General features: G+C 44.5%; 1 protein-coding gene across 1 annotated transcript; it reads left to right on the forward strand.

The window, feature by feature from the left end:
• The first annotated feature begins 6,232 nt into the window (after window positions 1-6,232).
• On the forward strand, window positions 6,233-21,625 carry LOC126873532 (growth/differentiation factor 8). Its single transcript, XM_050634503.1, has 3 exons — window positions 6,233-6,918; window positions 17,758-18,373; window positions 18,734-21,625. Exons 1-3 carry the CDS (start codon window positions 6,546-6,548, stop codon window positions 18,951-18,953), a joined length of 1,209 nt encoding a protein of 402 aa, XP_050490460.1. The 5' UTR covers window positions 6,233-6,545; the 3' UTR covers window positions 18,954-21,625.
• Window positions 21,626-25,563: the final 3,938 nt, after the last annotated feature.

Here is a 25,563-nt window from a genome sequence, read left to right on the forward strand (position 1 = left end):
ACCTACACGCCGGTGGGTCAAAATACTCGTATGATTCATTCGTCTAGACAGGTATAAGTATAGTACCACAGGGAAAAGGGGTTGGTAGAAGGGAAGAGAAGATAGTGGAGGCGGGGGCTAGTGCGTGCACCGTAATAAAGGCGTTTCTTCGTCGAAAATGCAGAACGATTTACCGGAAAGCAGGATCGTCGGCTAGCCAGACGGTGATGAATGGACAGGCTCACGCATTACTTGGTAGTCACGGTGATTTATTCCAACACCTCCGGCTATTACACTTACGGTACTCGGATTACAATCATCTCGTAAGGTATTCCCCGATTAATATTCTAACAAGCGTTTCCATCTCTACGATACTCGATGATACTTTACGAACTGTACGATACTTGAAAATCAAGAATCTCGTTCATCCGAACTGATCGGAGAACAAGATAGTTCGGGTAATCGAGCAGCTCCAATTATCTCGCTAGCTATCCATTCTAGCTTTTCTTATTAGTTGGGATAATAGGAGTTGACCCGCCTTGCGCTATAATTCATCGATCAATAATATCGGTGAATCGACAGGTTACGAGCTTTCCTTCGCGATATCAATCTCGCGCCGTTTTCGATCGGTGTGACGAGTGTGTGTGGCTGATAAATCGAATTCGTTGAAATTCGACGGCCGTAAAACCGTCGCCAAAGAAGCAAAGATAAAACGCGTTCCCTACACCTAAACTTTTCGATATCCAAGCAAGATCAAGGTTTAGCTGTGACGAGTAAGTGTAAAGTTTTGAAATCGATCGACTCGATAACCTTAGAGTGTCCACGATACGATACCTTCGCTGTATCGACTTTTCTCCAAGCTCGAGACTCTGTGAAATATAGCGAAATGTAGCGTAATACAGCGAGGACCTTGTATTTGTTGAGAGCGTTCATTGAGACGGCATGTTTATTCACGAGACGGAGTAGAAAACAAGCAGTGCGTCGGAACGAAACGTATCTGGCGATAAACCAGTTGCAATGTACACAGCGGAATACGATACAACGTTATGGTTTCGTCCTCGAAAACATCTACAACGTCCTAATAGATTTTCATCGTAGAACATTTCATTATAGAATCTTAATTTTCGTTTAAACGCGATGATAGGAGAACGCCGAATGGAAAGGAAAGCGCAATGCATGTCACGATGACGTTGAATTTATACAAATATTATACAGGGTGATTGGTAACTGGTGGTACAAGCGGAAAGGAGGTGATTCTACGCGAAAAAAGAAGTGGAAAGTATAGAATAAAAATTTTTCGTCTGAGGCTTTGTTCTCGAGAAAATCGACTTTGAATTTTCGCTCGGTACGCGTGCACTTTATCACGCCTCGTTATAACGGATCTCACTGTAGCTCGTTGTCTCGATGGAAAAATTACAAAAAAAAAAAAAAAAAAAAAATTTTATTCTATATTTTCGACTTTTTTTTTCGCGTAGAATCACCCCCTTTTCGCTTGTACCACCAGTTACCAACCACCCTGTATACATTTTACACAATGTTCCTCTGTAGAATTAAATTTTATATTTCTTTATTTCCATGGAATACGATTCCCGCTGGCGTACAATAAGAGAACAATATATACGCGATACACGTGCATACGTATTAGGTAATAAAATGCAATGTATTAGCTTCGTTTTAAATATAGACGTTTCACATACGAGAACGTCGTTACAACGAACGAGCGTTCGTGTTGAAAATGTTGGAACGTATGTAACGTAGATGCGGAGATGATTGGAGCTGTCGGTTGGGTAGCAACCAGGGAGGCTTACGGCACAGAGCAGAAAGGAAAGATTTCCAAAAGTAGCTCGTTAGCGCGATACACCAGGGTGAAAAAAAGTAAAGGAGCAGGGATCGTTTTTTCGTCCCACCTGCTGTTATTGGTTTTGTTGGTACAAGTGTAGCTGCGATAGTACTGTAACAGATCGTACTCTCGATCAGTCCTCACGATGATAGACGACAGCAGTAACGTGCGTGGTATGTCACAGGGAACACGTGGACCACGTTCTACGATGGGTTTACGCGTTTCTCTAATTTCATTGCCACTCGAGTCTTATTTTTTTTCACGTTTCTCCGAACGTTCGTCACGATCACTTTCGACTAATCTCAACTCGATCTTGTTCGTGCTGAGAATGTGCAATGTTCACGTTTGTTGAAACGTAGAGTGCCAATAAACGTTGAAAATGTTATTCCTAACGTACGCGATATATATACGTAAGTATATATGTACGTAAAAGTACGAGGTAGTTTGAGATAAATAAAGGCGACGAGAGAAAGAACCGCGTGCGATGCAGGTAAAACAATTTTTTAAAGTTAGTCCGACATGTGGAGCACGGTGTATGATCGTGATGCGGAGGAACGAGTGGTTGTAGAGATCTTTGTAAACCAAGTTGATTCTGTGGTTCCCTGGGGGCCGCAATCACGATAAATATTATTATTATTATTATTATTATTATTATTATTATACGTATAAAAATTTTCTACGGCAAATAGCTAAATACTTTTATGAGCTAGACAGTTGTATTACTTATAGGATAACGTGATAAAAATATAGCGGCATATGAGTCAACGAAAAATTCGAATCGGAAGAGACTCATATTATTGTACCTTGGAGTGTCAACGTTGTTTTGGTTTGTTAGGTTCAAAGGTAAACGAACTCCGGACAAAATATCGCTGTTATTTGTATCGCCAATCGGAGTCATATTCGAACTTTTTATAATACCACCGGTCAATACGAATAGATAACGTGCTCTCTAGGAAAATCATTATAGCGGATCCTGATAGCGAGTTATTATAGCGAATCATATAATATATATGTCATATAGTATGAATATCGAGCGTAAAAAGTTGGACAGTAGCATTGAGCGAGCGACGATTACGACCGGCGTACGCTATCTCTGTACTTGTATTCGAAGCGATTTTAATATACACGAACTGTTACAATTTTATCGCTTTAATAAACCAACAGGCATAAAAAACCACTTGAAAAATATACTTGCATCGTTGTACGATTAAGCGAAAAAAAGGCATTTTCAAGTCTAAAAACCAACGACCGAATATGCTGATCGGGACATACATTTTGCTTTCTGGTATCAAATGTGCACGTCATGGTTTAAAAATAGCCGATTTGACTGTTTTGTAATGCATCACGTAATGCATTTTATACCAGCGCACGATGTTTCATACAACGAAGGATTTGAATTGTTTTGAAAGTCGATTTGGATTTTAGATGCGGCGAAAGAAGTCGTTGGTCTATCTCGTTCTTCCTTTCCACTTCTGTCTCCCATCTCTTCTCCTTCGGTATCGTATCTGTTGGTCGATCTAAAAATTCAATCGACTTTTCGGCATGATCGAGCAAATTTAGCACGCATCGCAATGCGTAAGGCATTCGATCGAATTTTAAATTTCTTCTCATGCTAAATACACGAGACTAAGTCTATTTTCACGAATGTTAGAGGACCTTGAAACTTCATTTTATTTTCATTCTCACTGTCCCCAATACAAGGATCGAAGGATCGAATTCGTAAAAAGCATCGATAACTTGAGTGAAATTTTCTGATCGATTTTCGATGATCTCGAACTATGCGAACAAATCTATGGCGAATGAGAATATTTCTTCTTGCTATATATATATATGTACTTTTACATTTTAAACTTTCACGACGAGTAGTCGTCGTACTTATGGTTCTTCTCGTTTTTATCGTTGAACAATTTCTTCCCAGATCTGCCTCGAAGAAACGATTTGGATACCGTTGCTGGTACTATTATCGCGATGATACGTTTTAGGATGACGCGATGAAGGCCGCGCTGATCCATCGAATTACCATCGATCGTGGATTTTCAAAGCAATACGGCAAGGTAACAAACGGTAAAACGAAAGAATGAGAAAGAAGAAGCAAAATGAGAAAAGCAAAGAGCGAGGAATGAAACGTAGCGTAAGGAACGAAGGTGAGTTAAAAGAGATTAGGATGAAAGATTGCTGGATTACTGGAGAAAGAGGCAACGGATGGATGAGAGAAGAAAGGTGAACCTCCCTGATTAAAGGGTCTGGCGGGGAAGGGGTGCGTGACGAAAGGGGGAACGAAGGGCTTGGGGTAGAGACGTATTAAGGTGGCTACGAGAATGGGGCAGCGGTGGAGGCGAAACTGGCAGCAAAGAGGACGAGGAGTTACAGGAGGAGAATATGGCTATGGAAAGGGAAACGGTTGTTAGTGGTGGTAATGGTGGTGGTAGCGATGGCAGTGGTGGTGGCACTGGCGGCGGCGGCGGCGGCGGCGGCGGCAGCGGCGGCGGTGGTAGTAGAGGCAGCAACGATTGTGGTGGTAGTGAGATGGGAATGATGGTGTCGGTGGTGATGGCGATGGCGACAACAACAGTAGCGACGGTAATGGTGATGGAGGTGGTGGTGGCGGCGTTGGTGGTGGTGGTGGCGGTGGTGGTGGTGACGGTGGTCGTGGTGGTGGCGGTGGCGGTGGTGGTGGTGGAGAAAGAGAAAGAGGAGGTGGATGCCAGTCTATGGCAACGGGTGCACGTTCGGGCTCTACATGCGAATACGTAAGATACCAGAGGAGAGAAAAGGCGCTATACGTGGACAAGAGAGAAAGAGACGGTAAGTGAGAGTAAAGGGTAGAAAGAGCGAAGAAGAAAGGAGAAGAAGAAGAAGAGGAGGAGGCCTCCGTGTCGACATATATGCGATGAGAACGCGCGTCTCCTGACTCAGTGCTTGACAAGCTAGCAAGCTCTTAGGATTCATCGAGTTTTACCGGCACAACACGATACAACACGCTTCGCCAGCTGCCTGTCGCTGTCACGCGAGTTCGCTACTTCGCTTCTGTACTGTTCTTTTCCTTCACGGACCTCTTCTATTTGGATTCGTTGGTTCGTTGGTTCGTTCGTTCGTTCTCGTCGTCTCTTTAGCAACCGATTCTTTTCGATTACGACCAGAAGATCCTGCGAATCGATCCTCTACTTTCCACGATAGTAATTAGAAGTTTCGAAGGGGAAACGAGGAGGGGGAAAAAATTATTCGTAAAAACAAAATATCGGAAATCGCTCGGATAGGAGATAGAAGTGAAACAAAAGGAAAATCGGCGGCTTTAATTTATTACTGGTGACATGACGCCCAAGATACGTTTAAAAAGATGCACAGTGCATCGGTAAACGGTGTGTTGCTAGCGCGCACATGTCTAGATTAAAGTTCGCGCGTGAACCAGAGGTCACGAGGGTTCACCGGATCGTTCCGTTCCAAAAAGGATACGGAAGAAATCCGATCGTACACGGCCAGTGAATATCGGCCTCGAGTGCAATGTGGTTTTTAATATATCCTGGTGCTTCTAGTGTGTAACTATGGTAAACGGTATTTTTAGTGATCGCTGTAAACAAGAGTAACGGATTGAAATATGGATCTATTCGGCACGAGGTTTCTGTCGTTTACCGTAACGTCGATACAGGTTTCTTGATATATTATTCGTTTCGTAACTGTTTGTCGAGTTTACTTTGCAATTACAAAGTTTGGATTTACGAAAGAAAGTGGTATCAGGTTCCGGTGAAACTTGACTCGATTCGCACTCGCAAGTACAGAGAGAAGGAAGACGAGAGAAAGAATCGGAACCGGATAGCGTGTCTAACGATCACGATCACGATCGCGATCGCGATCGATTCCCTTCGCTTCTTCACTGTGGATGATGCATCGATCGATGAACGCGATAAAGAGCTGCGCGTTGTTTACGGAAGGAAGCTTTTGGTAAGAGTATATCTGGGATTTTACAAAATCAAAAGGATAGCATCGCCGAATAAACAACGGAAGAAGTTCTTTTCACGGAAGCGAATAGCGGAGAAGGAGGAGGAGCTGGAGCAAGAGAAAGAAGAGAAAGGGGAGGAGGAGGGGGAGGAGGAAGAGGAGGAGGAGGAGGAGGAGGAAGAAAAAGAGGGGGAGGGGAAGCGGAGAAAGAAGGCGACAGCGGAGGTGGTGGTTGTGGTAGTGGTGGTGGTGGTGGTGGTATTGGCGGTAGCGGTGGAGGAAGAGGAAGAGGAGGAAGAGGAGGAGGAGGAGAAGCAGGAGAAGCAGGAGGAGGAGGAAGAGGAGGAGGAAGAAGCAGAGAAGAAGGAGAAAGGGGAGGAGGACGACAACAACGACGACGAGAAGAAGGAGGAAGTGGAGGAGGTGGAGGTGGGGGTGGAGGAGGCGGAGGGGGAGGGGGAGGCGGGGGAGGAAGCGGCGATTGCGGCGGTGGAGGAGGAGGAAGAAGAAGAAGAGGAAGAAGAAGAAAAGGAGGTGGAAGCGGAAGAGGAAGAGGAAGAGGAAGAGGAAGAGGAAGAGGAAGAGGGAAAAGCAGACGAACCGTACGAATTCCTGATCCGCGCGAGATAAAAAAATCGGAACACAGGTGCAAAGGGCGCGATACCTTTGCGGAGAGAGAGGGATCGGCGATAAAATCGGTAAAGCGTAGCGATGAAGTCAAATATCTGATCGCTCGCTTTGCGGGGGAAACCGATCGTAACCGATCCGACTAAGAACGACCTTGAGCAAGATGGTCAGGGGGGCGCTGTTACTACTCTTGCTAGTCCTCTTTGGTGCCTTCGACGTTCCTGGCATCGACAGAGTTCGTATCAAATATCTAGCGAAGGCTGGTAACACCTGTAACGCTTGTAGGATGCACGAAGAGATCAGAGCCCTCAGCCTCGAAGCTATCAAGGAACAAATTTTGAACAAGCTCGGCTTGAAACAAGCTCCGAACATGACGGGCAGAGCTCTGCCAAGAATTCCGCCGATTTCGAAGTTGATGGATATGTACGGAATGCAGGCCGATCAACCTCAACCTCTCGAGCCCGGTACTCCTCATTACGAGGAGATCGACGAATATGCTGCCAAAACAGAGAGCGTCTTCGCCCTGGCACAACCTCGTAAGTTCCAAATCTTCTTTCCATCCTTTCCGATTCTCCATTCGACGTTGACAAAAGATCATTCTGTTACACGAGAAAAGTACTGCTATTCTACTCGACAAAATTATTTTACAGCGTACAATTGCAACGATCGCGCGTCGTACGTTGCAACTGCCGTATTTTTCCTTGGCGACGTTAACCGAATTAACCTTTTCGAGCCTCAACGAGCCATTCGTTTCGTTTTTCCGCGATCCTATACGCCGCAATTTGTTACATTGTAGTTTAAATTGAAATGTACTTCGCTGTAAACGATCGCTCGATTAAACTACAACATAAATGGGTGTAACTTGCCCGTGACTTTACCCATTAACGGTAGTTGAAGAGCAAAACTGGCAACGAGATTAGCTTTCTTCGTCGGGGATAAAGTGTCACAGTCGCCTAACGAATTACACGATTCGCGTGGCGTATTTTAAATTCAGTCGATAACTTGCTCGGCTAAAGAAATATTTCAGGTTTCTTCGCTCGTTTCGCTTCTGCCGTCAGATGAAACCAGCAGCACCGGCCATCGATTTGAAATTCGATCTTGTCTTTCGGCTTCGAGGGTTGGTCGCTTCTTCCAGCAGTTTCTGAATTAGGTACGATTGCTTTACGCGTCAAACAGTCCCTGGCAGGAAAGTTTAAACACGGCTTAGATACCGTGCTTAATCACCTTCTACAATTAGTCATTCTGCCGTTTCGTAGAATTTCTTCTTGCAATTTTTTAGAGCAATAAAAGGATAAAAGGTACAGGTCGCAGTGGCCCGCGAAAGTATTTCAACGCTTGAAACGAACATTTTTTGAGATTGAAAAGTTTGAAACTTTGTTAGCGCTGTAACGAGACACGACTATCGCGATCTTTTTGAGCGACGAGGACAACTTCTGCTCGTCCTAATTATTTCGGTCACCGTGTATATTCGACAACAGAGTTGCAAGAACGTGCATAAATGTGCATAGAAAAGATGGGTTAAATCCTCGAGGCAAAGATATCTCCGCTGTTTTCAACCTATACTACATAATAATTACGTTAAACCGGTGACCTGTGTTTAGGATTGCTTTATCTCTTACAGATACACGCGTCCCCTCTCTTTTTCTTTCTCGTATCTGGAAGAAATCAGGGGCTTTCTCCTTGAAACAGCAAAAGTCCGATCGAGAGCCGCGCGAAGCCGATCATTTACGAGCGATTTTACATTTAATAGCCGATTTATCTACGATCGTCGGTTGACAGGACTCGCACGAAATACGACACGCTATCTTCCGGCACGTTCTTGGGTGTCCCGTATCTTGTGATTACAGGTGCTTGCGAGAACTTTTTAGAAGCGAGTAATCGTTACATTATCGCGTAATTATAGGGCCATTGTCGGTAGACGATCGAGAGAAACGACCCGTTAGCGATACTACGTCGGCGGGATCGGCTGCTATTACACGATCAAACTCTCGTCCGAATAATAGTCAAAATAAGCAAGACACGCTTGTTAACCGCATCCTTCGACCTACCGTGACATAACGTACACATTTTTCGAATATCGATCGGAATACATAGGTGGTTTTCTTCAAACGCGTCCGCGACCCTTACCACCTTGCCACGTAACTGTTAGTTTGCTCCGTTTGAATTTACACTTAAACATGGTAATAACACGGTTGGTGAAAGGCGTATGGCGAACGGTTATGGATAAATAGCGCTATGGCAGATTATAATATCGTGCGTGAAGATCTTGAGAGTGTAAGTTTAGTCGCGTTTGACGATTCCCTTAGTTTCGTGTAACCAGAGATGTTCGTGCAAAATTTTACACTTTTACGGACGTAAATAAAAATAGTGGTACTAAAAATAGACATTTGTTTCGTCCACTAAATAATAGAATGTTACGAAATATAGCAGAGGACCGACTTACAGAGTTGCATCACTATGATTCTCGCTGATCTTGCCGATTCGAATCTATTCTTCGATTCCTCGGCTCGGTTGCGACTAAAAACGTCTCCGTTTCGAAAGTCACTACGTTATCGGAAAGATTAGCCGCTGAAACGATGTCAATAAGAATACACAACGAGTGATTGATAGATCTTTTATATCGTGGAAGACAAGTATCCGAAACACGTGGTAAATGTGTTTCGAGGCGTGTGTGACTCGGCTCGTAAAGATGGTTCTGTTCTCCAGGAGCGCGCAAAAACTAGAAAAGAAGCTAGCGACGAGAAACGTGGATAGATGGGACAAGAGAGATGGTATCGTGCCCGGTGCCGATGTCGATGTCGATGCCGATGCCGATGCCGATGCCGATGCCGATGTCGATGCCGATGCCGATGTCGAACCAGTATCATATTCGTAGAGGGTTATCGCCTTAGGCCACCTATATCGCTCTGTTCGCGAACCGAGCGAAATTCGTCGATCGCGCCGGAGGTGGTCGCGCGATCTCCGCTATTCGTTTGTGCGAATTTTTTTTCATTCTCCCCTCGTTCCATCCTTCCTCGGCTCTTCGTATCCATTCTCTCAACTTTTTCCATATTCGTGCGTGCCTCTAACATTGCCCCGGCCCCTTTCTTCCCTCTCAACCTTCTCCCTCTTTTCTCTCTCTCTCTCTCTCTCTCTCCTCTCTTTCTCTCCTCTCTTTCTTTTCCCCTTTCGTAGACGCACACGGGCATGCGCATCCGCACCCACGTAGAATATCCCTTATCGTTTTTCGCTCTTTTTCCTTCATTTTTTCTTTTCTTTTTCGATGTCGCTTTTCGTCCATGTCGGCATTCTTCTCCTATTCACCTACATCTTTGTTTTTTTCTCTCCTCGTACGATCGTCGCGACTCGTGATCTTTCCTACGCGTTCATTCTTCGTTTTCGCTTCGTCCCTTCTCCTTCGTTTTCTTCGCCGTTCTTTTTCTCTTGCTCGACGAACGGCCCTCTCTTTTCTCAAATTCTTTTCGCTCTTTTTCCGCGTCTTTGCCTTCTTTCTCGACCCACTACCTACCCATCCCGATCTCCTTTGCTGAAACGAGCGTCGATTTTTTGTTCGCCGACCTCGACTGATCGATCGATCTTTGTCACTCGATGGTCGGTCGGTCGATCGCCTCGCCTGATCGCCTCGCTCGATCGCCTCGCTCCATCGCGCACGATTCTTTACTTTTGATCCCATCCGTAAACGTTTCAAACGATTCGAATGAAATTGCAGTCAAAGCGTTGCGTTATCGCGACCGATGGTCGATCGGAATTGTACTCACGCGTAAACCACGAAACTAGATCGTGTTTGTTCGCGGTAATAATTACGTTGCGTACGGTGAATCGAGGATAACTAGACGAACAGAAATTATTCTACGAAACATATAAATTCATACGAATTTATACCATAATTAAGATACAAATTTCCAGAGTACTATCTATCTAATTTGTGTTTTTTCCTATATTTCGTAATGACGATAAAATATGAATATAAATTATATAATTAAAATACGAGCTTCGAGCAGATTAGTGTCTATCTAATTTTTTGCTTTTTTTTGTATTTTGCGATAACGATGAAGCATACATTTATTTCAACTTATACTTTATAATTTGGAAGATAAGTTTTTACGGGAATTTATATTCCATAGGTAGAATATAAATTTCGACCGGATCAATATCCGATCCAATAATCCATCCAATTTTTCTTTTTCCCCAGTACTTTATATTTACGGCATCTCTTAATAAGAGAGAGCGTCATATGGTAACGCGTGTATCATTTGCGTCAAATAACGGACACGTAAACTTAACTAAGAGGTCGTGTAAGATAAATCGCAAGCGGAAATTCGTAGCTAAATCTACAACGTTGTTGTGTTCGCATTTGCATTCGAAAGCATTCTATTCTTGGCAGGAATCCGTTAAGCTTCGCTATCACGTTTGCTGACGAAGCTACCAAACTTGCGATTATCGTCACATTTCCACAGTTTTGGTGTATTGGTTACCGATATTCGTGCGTCATTCCCGAAAGCTTACGTTTCGTTTCGTTATACTCGCTACGAGTTACGAATTTTATCGATGTAATCGTGACAGTGTCCGATCTCGGTTACACAGCTAATGAAATTTCAAAATGTTTCGCCGTCTGCTAAAAGGTGTCCGCCGGTTATTCGAATATTCTCGATATGGGATCGATATCCCATCGATCGGACCCGGTATAATACAAAATTGGAGAACGTTTAGCGTAGAACGGGACAAGATGGTCCAGCGATCGATACGATGCACGAAACGTTCACAGCGCGAATTCCAAGTACACACGAACGACGAACCGGCCTCGATCCGCTACGAAGGTCACGGTCGCTGCACAGCCTAGGTCAGGCCCATCGCTTATTGTTGCGTTAAGGCTGTCTCTGGAGGTGACAAGCCGTTGTTAGAACTTTCGTATTTTCGGCTGTGACTTGGAACATCCATCGCCGCAACACTGCTCCCTCTGCTATTACGTACGTTCGTTAATAACCCGACGATATCGGCTTCGCGGTATACTCGTTAGACCGCGGATGTTTATACATTCGAAGACAGGAAAAAGAGCACGATAAGAGCGTTTTTGTTGATTTTTTAACTTCAATGTCACCGCGTGACTAAAACGAAATATTTCAGTGTAAAACTCTGCGATGTTTGGTACAAGTCGTAAGACAAATGGTCTTTCCATATCTTCGATGTATCAATGACGCGCACATTTTTATCGATTTTTCAACTTTAATAACCATCGGTTCTTAATATAACCATGCGCTTTTGAACTTTGGCTAACGATATTATTTTCGTACGCCGCGAATAATCTACGATAAAGATTCTATGAATATCGTTCGACTAGTAGCAAGGATCTTGATCTTGTCCGCGATACTCGAACGTTTTACGGTCTCGGTTTTGATTTAATTTCGATCGAAGAAAGGACTGTTGATCGTTTAAAATTGCCAGTAAGTCAGTCGCTCTTTCTCCTTTTCTCTCCATCACTTTTTCTACTTTATTTCTGATGCACGAACGTAATACAACGAACGATCGATCGATCTCTCCTTCGTCGAGTTTCATCGTATTTTCGATACGCTGTTAGGCGCGTTAGTCCTGGTGAAATTAATAAATCTGAAATGGATATATTAAACCGTTGGATAATGACAGTGTAGATAGTAACACTGCGGTCAGCATACTCGCAGACAGGCGCCATTCCATCAGTGATTCTCAATTCGTTACGGTCTCTTTCGTTTGATGACTGAAACGTCTCGAAACGCGGCCACAAAGTATACGCGAAAGCGATTGTTCGGCCGGTATCGATACGATTCGATCGGTTTTCTTCGTTTGTCTCTTTCCTTCTTTGATTTATCGTCGTATGGATAGCGAGAAAGACGATATAAAGTGGAGAATCTCGTAAAATACGATGGCCGAAACGAAAGTTTACGAAAGAGTCGACGAACACGCGATCGTCCAACGTTTCGCAGATGATTTAATTTGATCGTTCTATCGATAGATCCGTTCGCAGTGGTTGATTGATCGGTCGTCAGCTATAGTATCGATCTAGAAAACCAGTTTGTCGTGTTCCTCGCTCTCGCGAAGATATTAACAGCACGAATATCGGTGCTATGTTGCAACGCGAATGCATTTAAGAACTATTACAGTTACATAACAATTCGATGGGTATTATCGTCGACCGTACCTACAATATCGTAATATTAGATCAACTGCGATCGTATCGGGTTACCTACCGCGCTACCTTACGCAAATTCTCATTTCATCTTGCAACGGAGCTATGATATTTTCAAACGTTCCACGCACTGTCAGCTTTTTCGCTTTAGCTTTTCTCGATGGCTTGGAGAAACCGTTTACGTAGGAGCGCGACGCGGAAGCTTCCCGACAAAATTCGTCCACATATTTTTATTTACGACTCGCGAGGAGAAAGTTAACCGTACGATCCGGTGGATAATTCCGGCGTTTTCCCATCTGCGCCAGTGCGCGAGAGGAAATTCGTTCGATGGAACGATTCGCGTTATCGCTGATAACTATCCGCGTGTACCCGTTTGCTTTTGCATATTCGTTGATCGGAACACGGTCGGTTGCGAGAAGAAGCGCCTTTTTCTATATGCTTTTATTTGCTTGCCTTCCTATCTTTCTCCCCTTCTTCTTCGCTCTTCTAACGTGTTTTAAAAGGGACACGTCGGGTCTCGAATGCACGCGATACACGGTGAAGCAGGTTCGTAGCTGAAGGCCCTTTCTCGCGAGAGAGAGAGAGAGAGAGAGAGAGAGAAAGCAAAAGAATGGGAATAAGGGTGAAAGAAAGAATAACGAAGGGTGAATTGGGGGGAAGAAAGGGAGAAAGAGGGTGGAACGCGTGACCCAAATGTGAATTTTATCGAGTTACGCCGTGTTATAGTGTCGAAGTGCAGTTGCAATTGCAGGGCGGTTTCGTCACGCGATGCAAATTACTCGAGGGCGGCAGTTTTTACGTCCGGTTTCGCGGCGAACGAGAACCCCTCCGGATCTCCGTTCCCTTTTGACGACTCGAACTTTCCACGCGGAAAGCACTCCTTCTTCGAACGAGTACCGGAAACACGATAACTGCTTCTAGATACACCGCCTTTCAGAGGTATTTCTCTGTACGCGATAAACGAGACTTATCGTTCGATCGTGCGTCCGATTCGCGATTAATTTCAGATTCTGACGTGTACGTGTTTTGGTAGATCGCACGACAAGTAATTTTAATTTGAGTCGCGTGAACGAACGTTCTCGGAATCGCGTAATATCCCCTGCTACTGTCGCTTTCTACGAATTTTGATGGGTGACGAATCGAGGGGATGAAACAACTGCTAGGGAAAAAGCCACGGCAACGAAATGGAACGAAATGGAACGAAATGGAACGAAATGGAACGAAACCAATTGAAATGGATGCGTTACCACGTTAATTTTGGGGTTCGACGACCTGTCGCGCGTAGGTGTGTAGATACATCTCTGGACTCGCGTCAAGTTTTACCCTGTTTGCGAAGTTGCAAGCGCTCGAACGAACGAATTCGATCGAGTCTCTTGGTTCGTTGTCGAATCCTTTCGTATTCACGATGTTGCTCCTCTGTGAAGGACGCAAAATGCGACGTAAAATCTTCCGTAATCTTCGATTCTTTGCAATTGCTCGCGATTGCGACGAAACATGAAAACACAACGAAATATGCATCGTACGAGGCAACGGTGCAACCGACGTTGAAAAGAGGATTTCGGTGGCACGGCTTTGACAGACGCACGCTAGAAACGAAATACTTGTATAAACTTGTATAGAAACTCGTAAAAGCTACCCGAACGAATTCGTTAGCGAAAAGGAACAATTTTTCAAGAAACAAGTTGAAAGTCTGATTCTGGTTAAACGTTTCTCAAGCTTCGCTAGAAATTCGTGAAACGATCCGATACGAGTCGATCAAAGTATACGGTTACTTATAAACAGTGGCGTACTGTACGAGCATTGGGTCGGGTCAGATCGAATTGGAGCGATTTCGCCTGTAAATTTTGAGCATTTGGTTGACGCATGTTTAATCTTATCGTGTCGTGTGCCGTTGGTAGACGATTTGTCGCGTGATATTTTTAAACGTCGCCGCCCTTAAAGCGACAGCTGCTACGACGAAGAGTGAAAGAACTGGACGATAGCGGCGAAAAGTGCACCGAGGATGAGAACGCGGGACGAGGGGACGTGAAACCGTCTCTCGTATCAATTATTTCTTCATTTATTTATAGGCAGGGCCACGACACCGTGGTATCACCGTTGTTGTTTTCCATCATTTCCACTCGTACGAACTTCGTCTCACTTCGTTCTCCTTTTCATTTTCCCTTTCGTTTCCCATTCGACGATCACGGTTTCGGCAACCGTGTTGTCTCTTTATTTCCAACACTTTGCTCGCTATATTTCGACATTTTGAGTACGTCCGCTCGTCTTTGACGTACATTTCGACGAAACCTCCACTCGACGCGTTATCGCTCGACTTTCGTCTCGTACGTCACACGCAATCGCCAAGGTGTACCGTTGGACGGTGCGTTACGCGTGTAACGTAAGAAACGTTAACGTTTTCTGCATAGCTTTCTCTCGAATATCGCGAATATGTAGGAACGCGTCGTGCATGAATCGAAAACACGATACCGAACAGCGTAAGAACCTTAACTAGAAAACGATTCTATAGTGCGGTCTTGCAATGCGACTGACCTCTGTTCGCTAAAACTATATTTATCTCAAGCGCCGAAGCACGGTGTGTACTTAATGTTTTAGCTTTATTGTTTCTCTGTTCTACGCTACGACCGGTTTTTTCTCTTTTCTTTTCCGCCGCATCCAGCCTCTTTCTTCCTCTGTCGCGCTCACTCTACGCATTTATTTGTGTCTGCCTGCTCTCGCCACCAAATATAAAATCCACGTACCGCGTTCCGTCGACACGTGTTTCTAATTGGCCAATTCCTTTCCGATCGCGCGACAGAGATTTTCGAAAGGAACCGCGTTCGTATCGGCCGTGGACAGGATCGTCCTATCGATTCGTCGAACGACGCCCATTAAACTTCGTTAAACGACGTACTCGGTGGATCTTCGAACGCCACGCGCTACACGATCAACGCGACGTTCGGTTTGCCCTTTTTCGAATTCGAACTCGGTGGTTTCCCACCCTTACCACGTTAGACGTGCTTTTAGAAGACTTCGTGCCAGACGGGCGGTAGCCGCGTCTGGACGAAAATAAAATTGCCATCTTTCTGTCTCGCCGCTCTTTCCATCCACGCCTTTCGGCGGGAGCATGACTCATTCCTGCGTCTGACCTGCAAACACAAAGAAGGGCAACTCCTAAATTAACGGAAAAGAAAAAAAAAGTAGCTGACGAGCAAGTTAAAATCTTTCGAACGAAAACGGCTCGAGCGTTGAAACCTACATCGAGCCATTGTTGCTACGCTTGTCACATACAGTGGCTCGCAATAGCTTGCACATACCTTTTACGAATCGCCACGTTATGCGTATCCTATGAAAGATTTTCAAATAACCTGGCTGTTATACGAAACGTCCTACGCTCGGTGTTACGATTTCAAACGTACGGACGTTTCTACGTTTCCTAGGATTTTTGGTAATTCTGTTTGGGAACGACGTTTGCCTGTGACAGGTGGGTAGAGTGGCAGAGACCAAAAGGCGGAGGAGGAGATGAACGCGAGGGAAGAACGACGTACCGTCAGTCAGCCCGCAATTAACTGGCGTATAAATCGATTTAAAGAGGGATTCGGTACGCGGAATGCTCCGACTGCTAATTGCTCGTTTCCATGACGATGCGTCTGGCGTGGGAAAGAGAAAGCACGAATTCGCAAGCAGCGAAAGGAAGGGGGCATTCTGATAAATAATTATCTCCCAATGCCGCCGAAAATCAAACGCATGAAACGCGGAATATGACAGTGACAACGATAACGATATCGAATTCGGGCGAACCATCGCCAGCCGACTCTTCGATCCTCTACGTCCGTCTAGTTCGGAATTAATCAAATTCGTCAACGTATTTGAGAAACCCGCGACTCGATTTTCTCATAGGACGAACCGTCCGAAGACGATTCTGTCGTTCTCGATATATTTGCGGTTCTTGGCGTTTCGATCGTGTTTTTGCTAGCACGTTGCGCTTTGTTCCGACGTTTCGTGAACATTCCACTTTGCTTCTTCAGGGCAGACTCTTCGGAAGACAGGAGCAGAAATAGTCTCAGGTCTGTCCTGAAGAAGCGAAACGCGATGTTCACGAAACGTCGGAACGAAGTGCAACGTACTATAAAATAAGAAGAAGAAGAAGAAGAAGAAGAAGAAAAAGAGAAAAGTTGTTGAAAAAGCTAAAATCTGGTATTCTTGTTTGCCGCTGCAGAATCTTGCTCGATTCGCTCGTGTCGTAAGTGTATCGCGTACACGTATGTATAACGGCGATTCTATCTTCGCGTTGGGTTCTGTCAGCGCACGTTGATCGCAGGTTGACGTTACTTCGGACACGTTGTGCACAAGCGAGTCCAATTCTAGAATTCTAGAAGCGATCGTCGCGAGAAAACCTCTTAGCGAAGAAAAGAAGAAAAGAGCGGTAACACGTGGTGTGAGATGGTCGGTGGCTGAGAAAGGCGGTATCATTGAACATAGAGAAACGTGCTGGGATTCGCTCGAATACCGGGACGAGTTTGTTTAGATGGCGGGACAAACTCGCGACGGTATCGATACGGAAAGGAAGAAATCGTCGATTGATCGAACGAGGAAAAACGTGGTCGCGTAACGGTACGATTTGAGGTAGCTTTACCCTTGATGGAAGCGGTCTCTCACCGAGACACATACAGGTACACGCGCATCGAACGATGGCCTGAATAGAATCGAGACTAACGCGCCTCGCTACGCGTCTGTATAAGCTCGCTTCGCCTTTTTTCGTTCTCCCTTGCTTCTGTTCTTCGACGATCGACTTGCGCCGAACGTCGATCGCCGTGATGCAGGTCGCCTGAAACGCTAGCTCGAACGCTAGTCGTTGCCATCGACGTAAATATCGGACACAAGCACGCGAGCAAACCAAAGTCTTCGTACTTGTCGAATGGCAAGAAACCGCGCGGCTACATCGCCGGTTGTTCTCGATTTATCGCCAATCGCGGAGCCTAGGAACTAGCAACGTAGCAGTAACCGTCGTGCACGACCAACGTAGCACGCGGATTATATCGACCATTGATTCTTCGTCGGATCTTGCCAGATTTTTCTTCGTTACTTTCTTCCGTTCTATTTTTTTCTTCGCTCTCTTTCTTTTCCCCTTCTGCGGCTCTCTGTACAACTTTGTGCTCACGGCACATACTTTGTATTCTTTCGATCGTACGTTTCTTGTTAGTTTAACCGTGCTGCTGCTATTTTTCGGTTTCAGATCAGAGGCTACGGCACTCGAAAGGCAGCTTCGACGTTCTCTATTTCAAATTCTCCGACAAGGTAATCCAGCATCGCGTGACGAGGGCGGAATTATCCCTGTGGATATGGGGAAGCAACCAAGAGTCCTCGGAACTGGACGAGCCTAGAGATTTGGAAAGCACGGAAAGTCACGAAGATGGTCCAGTGACGATCACGTTGCAAAGGATCCTTCGTGGCACGACGGAGACTGGTGGGCCATCGTTGGGCCCACCTTTGACCACGAAACACCCTCGGCCGGTCGGTTGCAGAGGCAACTGGGTAACGATCGAGTTAAGAAGAATGGTCGCCGAATGGTTCAAACATCCACGGGATAATCTGGGAGTAGCGCTCAAGATCTCCAGTCCCGGAGCTAATCATCGCAGAAACGCGAAGTTGGTGGAGACTAATCCCGGAGCTGAATACGCGCCGTACCTCGAAGTACAGACGCAAGAACTCGACTCGAGAAGAGGGGCGAGGATCAAGAGAAACGTGGGACTTAATTGCGACGAAGCTAGCCAGGAGACCAGATGTTGTCGATACAAGCTCACCGTCGACTTTGAGAAGTTTGGGTGGGATTGGATAATCGCTCCCAAGAAGTAAGTACCTGTGCCGCGACATATTGAAAGCGAAGCGACCGTCTCTTTTTATTCTCGGAACGGTGGCTTTCGAACGGTCAGAGTCGAAATTCGACATCATTTACCTGATATTCGTGGAGTAGCGACCTATACGTTGCGCCAAAATATACTATCGTATCGTTACATCCGCGTACGTCCACGGAAATTCATACTTTTGCGACTATAGTTTGAAAAATGGGAAATTTCTTCGGTCTCCGGTTGCGTACGGAACGCGTGTCGATGTCGATACGTCGTCGTGGAATTATCGCGCGATCACGACCGATGTGGTTATCGCTGTGCTTCTTTTATCGATGCGATTACGATTTTGATTTTGTGCCTTAGGTACGATGCCAATTACTGCTCGGGCGACTGTCCGATGGCCTTCCTGCCAGCATATCCGAACACCCACATCGTCAGCCTGGCGGAACCGCCTAACAACTCTGGTCCATGTTGCGCCCCGAGGAAACTCTCCGAGATCACGATGCTGTACTTCGATAACGAGTATCAAATCGTGTTCTCGCGATTACCAGGCATGGTCGTCGAGAAATGTGGATGCTCATAGCTCGAGAATTATAGCTCGAGAAGAGCAACGACGGCGAGGAATATGCGAAGGCTCGTTTAATTCTTTTAGAGTCTATTACTATTAAAGATTATCGATAATTATTCTGTTTCTTCCCACCATTTCCATTTCTCCTCTTTTCTTCTCTTCTTTTCCTTTCCTTTCGTCTTCCTATTTTTAAGCTTCGCTACGTTACTCCTTTTGTCCGTTCCTCGTTCATTTCCCATTGAAAATTCCTTCGATTTCCATCGATAGTCGGTGACCGTTGTCATCGTAGTCGTCGTCGTCGTTCCGTCTTCGACGAATTCTCATTCGATAGACTGAAAGTGCCTTGTTCGGGGTGGTTTAAGTACCGCAGATCCCTCCTTATGGAACACGAGAAACGAGATTGCTCGTATAAACTTAACGAATGCAAGCAGGACAGCGATCGGAAGAGATCGACCAATGTCCGTCTTTTTTAAACTAGTAATAACGGGCACCTTGATAGTCGTTTATGATTCATGACAAGGCGTATAGTTCCTAGAGTCACGGTATTATTATTAAGGTGTCGATGCGTTTACACCTGATCTAAGAGAACGACCGCGAAAGAATTATTTTTTATACGGGAGCTTATCGCATTTTTAATCTCTCCTCGGTAACTGGTTTTTAATGGTCCGTCTTTATCGAGCTAGGAACTTTTACGAGTCAATGTAAAACGAAAACAATCATCTTATCGCAATGTTTCCTTGCGCATCGTTGCCTTTCTAAAAAAAAAAAAAAAAAAAAAAAAGAAAAAGAAAAAAAAGAAAGAAAAGAAAGAAAAGCAAAGATGCGAAGATGAAACGATTCGTTTCCGGTAGTCGTCGTTGATCGGTGAAAACGTGTTGGCTGACAGATCTCTGTGTACAGTGAATCTTTCTTTTTTTTTTCCTATGTATCTATCTTCTTCCTTCTCTATTCCGTTTCTCTCTCTCTCTTTTTTTCTTTTTTTTTTCAGAGAAATACACACGCGTACGAGCTGGCGCGCGTACATACACACAGACATCTTCTTTTCAAATATACGTACATACACGCAAAATTTTCTCGCTCTCTTCTCCTCTTACTTCCTTTATTTTTGTCCGGTTTCTCTGTTTTGGTGAGCCATGTGAATGCGTGCATAGGAAAGTGTGTAGGAGTCGTGGTGTAAATATGTCGTACCTAGGTCGTACTTTGTCGCTTTTCTTCGAGTTTCCTTCAATTTCTCATCCCCGCCATCGCCATGTCCCTGTTCCCCCTTCACCCCGGCAATCTACGACAAAAACATTGCTTACGTACGTAGGCTTATACGAATGCATGTTCTTTTTCTAAAGTGATTATACGGTCCGTTTTTGGTATATGTATAAGTACGAACTGTAACACCTGACTGATCATATTCGGAATCAACAAGTACCGTTTTTATTCGATCGCGAGCCACTGTCGGACTTAACTCTTAGAAGCTATCGTTCTCAAGAATATCGCGTTAATCGTATGGGTGAATTTGTATTATTGTTATTACATCGAACGTAAGATGAGAAATAAATAAACTTATCGTTTGCCACTGTAACACGGCGGTCGTATCATTGCGATAACATCAAAACAAAAGTCACGAGAAATTTCATCCGCAATAGCCTTTGAGGGTTAACGCGACAGAGAACGTTCGTTCGCGCTATACCTAGACTGTCGATAAATCGCGTCAATGACAATTATAATTTACGTAGGTATATTTGTATATGTGTATATCGTGGCTAACTTGCAGCCTTCGACTTCGATGAAAGTGACGCAGGTTTTTAGGAAGATGAGATTCGAACAGCCGTTCGCAGCGGCTACGTTTTTTCATCATTTGATAAATTATGGTAGTATCGTTGCGATATTCTAGTTGCTTGGCTGCCAAGTACGCCGACCGAGCGAACGTCCCAGTATACGTAAGACGTTTTAAGCTCGTTTCTAAGTACGTTATCCTCAGATTCTTAGAACTTTCCGTAATCTTCGTGATCTACGACAAAGATAAAAACGAAGATAGAAACGGCACGTTCTATCGTTTTCTTTTTCTTCCTTCTCGAGCGCAATCAAGTAGTTTTAGGAATGTTTTCTCTTTTTACAAATGTTACGGCCTTCTCGAAATTACTCGTTTTACTTTCTTAACTGTATGATATCGTCACGGTCTATTAACGTTTGAAATTCTGCGCAAGTATGTGTGAAAAAATAGAAAAAGGATCTCTATAGTTCCTCTCTTATTAATTAAAGGACCCATTATCCCAAGCGTGTAACACCTTTCGCTGAGAACTTTGACAACTTGCAACTTTCTTTCACTTATTCTCCGAAATAGCTTGTCGCCACCATCCTTCTTTGTTTTTTTTTTCCCCCTTCTTTCTTTTCTCTCGTCCTCCAGTCTCTTTCCCTTTGTTTCCCCTGCTTCCTCGCTCCACGCTCCTATCCCTTTACGCTCGTTGTCTGCGAACCCCATTCCTTTTTTCGCCTGATTTTCATTTTTCGTTTGTTTGTCAATGTGTACCTAGCATTAAAAATTAATGGAATTGTGTACTCTCAGTATCCAAACAAGGGCGGCGAATACTGCATACTTATATATATATACATATATATATAATGTGTACTTCCTAGGTAGAGAGTATTCATAGAATATTTATTCGCTGAAATAAATGGTTTTTCGATGAAAGAGGTGTATCGATTTACTCTTCTTTTAAAACATTCTTTCCGTTTTTTTCTCTTTCTTTCTTTCTTTTTTTTTCCTTTTTCTTCGTAAATCGTTTGGAAAACAATGTTTAAAATTGAAGAAAGCGTAAGACAGTTTAATTGTTTTTCGTTGTTTATAACGACGATTTACGCTTTATTAAACGCTTTCGTTTCTTTTCCTCCAATCAATTGCAAGATTCATGGTTAACCACGATAAACTTTCGGGCCACAAGATGATTATTATTTCGTATTTACTTTTATTTCATTTACGCTTAATACACCAAGCTTTTACGGATTCTTTGACAACGGAAAAATTACTGCTTCGATCGAAACCGTAAATACACGCGTGTCACGCGTGCTTTACGAACAGCAGACGTATTCGTCTAAGCAAAGCGTATAATTCCAAAATTGCACGGTTCAACGTACGCATACATGTGCAAGACGAATAATTTGTTTGTGTCCGCTATCTTTTTTTTTTTTCTTTTCCTTCTTGTTCCTCCTCTTTTTTTTCGAAGCAAATAAATATTCGTTGATATCAATATTTTTAATTTTTATCTCAGGTCAAAGTTAAACGAGCGAGAAGTATCTTTTGTCCGCGTGATTTTTCTTCGGTCGAACAATTTCATTCAAACAAGCCTTTTTTATTCTCACGTAGCCTATACCACACTAGACATACATCGGATGTACGATTATGTAAGTGCTAACGATCGTAAGTTACACATCTAACGTGTCGATTAGCGGAAGAAACGAGCGAAATCGCTCGTTACAGCTAGCAATCGCGTTCGATAGGAATCGTCTGTACGCTACCGCTCGAATATATCCGGACGTCCTTTCGTATTCGACGAGACGCGTCTTGATAACGAAATTACGGACGATCTTATTCTTCGTAATTGTTACAACCAACGTACGATAGAATATTACGACGCGATTAGATCGATTTCTGTATCGTACACGTATTCCATGTGTATTGCAAGCATCTGCGCGCCTTCAAATTTCCCGTAAATACCGAAAAATCTGTCGTCCACTGATCGTGATCGATCAACGAACAGAGTTGCTTGAAATTCTTGGAATTGAAGAGGTAATCGGCGTGCAGCGTATGGGCGTGCCGAGTTTGATAAATACATATGTATGTATTTCGATGCGGCCAAGTAACCGCGCGAACGTGGAGGACAAAGTGAGAAACGCATGTGGAGATCTCGTTCGCATCGAATACAATGTTGGATGCATGAGTGGACAAGTGAACTAGTGGACTTTACGACAGTCAACTGTTTCGCCAGACGTGCCAATTCTCGTTTTATTGTTTTTCTTCGACGGCGCCTCAAGCACTCGTCCTTGCCGACGGTCGGGTTAGTGCTCCCCGTTCGCTGAAAACGAAACACGAAAATTCACGCGTTCGTTATGCCGGAGTATCGAACGCGTTAAAATATCGCTTGCACGTTTATCTCGCGCGAAACTTGCTCATCTTATCGGCTACTTTTACGAAATTTGCGTCTTCCATCTGGATTTCAATTACACCGGTTCGCGAAAGTATTCGCACGCTGGAAGAAACTTTTTAGAAACGAGCGATCGTCGCGATTACATCGATAAGATTTCGGACAAATCGGCGAACGTAACTTGTAATCTACTTGCAAGATATTTCCTGCAAATATATACATTTCGCAGAGACGAGACAAATATTCAAACAGCCGATCGTTCGTTGGATCGACGAGCCTCGATATTCGGTGGGACCGGGTCACCGTCTTTCGCGTTTCTCGTATCTTTAAAATGGCTATCGAAAAATAGCGCACCAATTTCTCCTTCGTGTACATTTTCAAATTGGCGTGAAATTTGAGCGATGTAATTAGGACGACAGTGCCTCGTAACGGTGTTAGCGAAACTTGCAAATGTTGGTGGTTTTCACGCGTCGCGTTACAATTGTCTCGTTTAACGATAAAGCGATATCAAAATCAGAAGATCAACGGAACCGTGCTTTTCCGTGTTTTTCTCGTTCGATTTCACTGGAAGCGCGGCCTTTCGCGTAATTGTCATTATCACCGAGTGCCAGGGGTGGTTGTCCAGCGAACGTTTTACGATTCGTTTAACGAAGCGAATTAGAACGACCGAGCATAACCATTACTTGGATTTGCATTTTACGAGTGAGTGGTCAGAGGTGAACGATGGCTCGGAGAATCGAAGAATAGGAGTATAATCTAGCGTGTACGTAATTGTTTCTACCACGCTTAATTCTTTATCGTTTTCACTGGCCGTTCTCTTCCCTTCGCCTCTTTTCTCTTTTGCTTTGATATTCGACTCGTAAGAGGAAACGAAGAGCAAAGTTTTAGCGTGTTCGTTCCGTCCATCACGCGATCCTAAGGTTGTTTCGCAGAAGAACGCCGAACAAACTTACCTACGCGTGTATCGTTGTTACCAATGACGAAAATCAAGTTCTCCGGCTGCATTCTAAGGCTATGGCAACTGATCGAACGGTAGGATGAAATAATTTTCGGAGAATTTATCCATACGTGGAATTATCATAAATACGACTGCCGTTAGCGAAAGATCAGTTTGCAGAACAAAGATCGTTTAAACGAGATATTACGTGATGTACGTACGTACAGTGTGAAACACAAACTGTTACGCGTCTTGCTCGTTTCTTGGGAATGGAACGTCGATCGTGTACCTTACCAACGCGTGTATCGTTGTTACCGTTGTTACGAAAACCAAGTTCTCAAAGTCTGCGTTCTGAGGCTGTGGCAACTGATCGAACGGTAGGATGAAATAATTTTCGAAGAATTTCTCCATACGTGGAATTGTAATAAATACGATGAATAAATTGCTCCGCGTCTCGCTCGTTTCTTGAGAATGGGACGTCGATCGTGTACTCGCGCAACGAAATTAAGAAACGTGTAAAAGAAGATTCAGTCGATGGTCCGTTTGGCGTCCGAGAGACTCGGCTAATGGTAATTTTTAACGTGAACCGAAACTCTACTTGCAACGTGTCCGCTTTTCTGTACTTTTCAATTTACGGGGCCGGTCGATGTGGCTTCTGAACAGTTCGTACGTACGTATCTCCGTGTGAAGCTAGCCTAAGGTAGCGGCAAGCGAGATTAGGTTGCTGTACGTGTTTGAAAGTTTGAACAGTTTGGAGAAACTGTCGAAGAAAATGGTATACGTATGACGTTCACCGTATAGCACTCGAGAGATCCTGGTAGGAGAGGCCTGGGGCTCGTCTGTTATTCGAGGGTTAGGTCTCGGATGAACAGCTCGGTGTACTCTACGGTGTTCTCTGGCAAGGGTATATCAACCTGGAGACATTCTGCGAAGGGTCGAAACGTTAAAGGAACGGGCGCAGCGGAAGGAGGGTTCCGGACCGCCGAGAGGGATGCAACTTCCCTCTCTTTCTCTCAGCTTCGTCCAGATATAGCGTGAATGCCGAGCAGTCGGAGACTCTTTGTCATCTCTTTTGCACATACGTTCAGTTTGAAATAGGAATTATGCGAGGAATTGGAGACACGCGAGACACGCGACCAGAACACGCGGGGAGACGAAATATTCCTAGTACAGCGTTTCACTACGCCAGATTCGCCAACGTAAGTAGAGGCTAGCGAGAGTAACTTAGGCCAGCTTCTCGAGCTTCTCGAGACACGTTTGCTTGCACTGGTTCAGCGAATATTCCGTACGGATCTTTGCGATTTCATCGAGACGGTTTCATATCGCTCGCTATTTGCTCGCGGCAGGTCAAACCGCATCCGCGTTAGAGCGAAAACTACGCGTTCGCAGTAAGATGCGGCGTATATTTCTAGCGCTGTGCGCTTCCCTAACGCCAAAGTGGTCGCTTACTTTGGACTCGAAGGCTCTCTGTCACTTGGAAATTGTAATTTACTTCGCTTAAAGTGTCTTTTCGGTTACCTGGTAGAATTTACCTATCGCCTTTCGTTTAGACAAT

The sequence above is a fragment of the Bombus huntii genome, chromosome 14 (assembly GCF_024542735.1).
Source record: "Bombus huntii isolate Logan2020A chromosome 14, iyBomHunt1.1, whole genome shotgun sequence".
In the NCBI taxonomy this organism is placed as follows: domain Eukaryota; kingdom Metazoa; phylum Arthropoda; class Insecta; order Hymenoptera; family Apidae; genus Bombus; species Bombus huntii.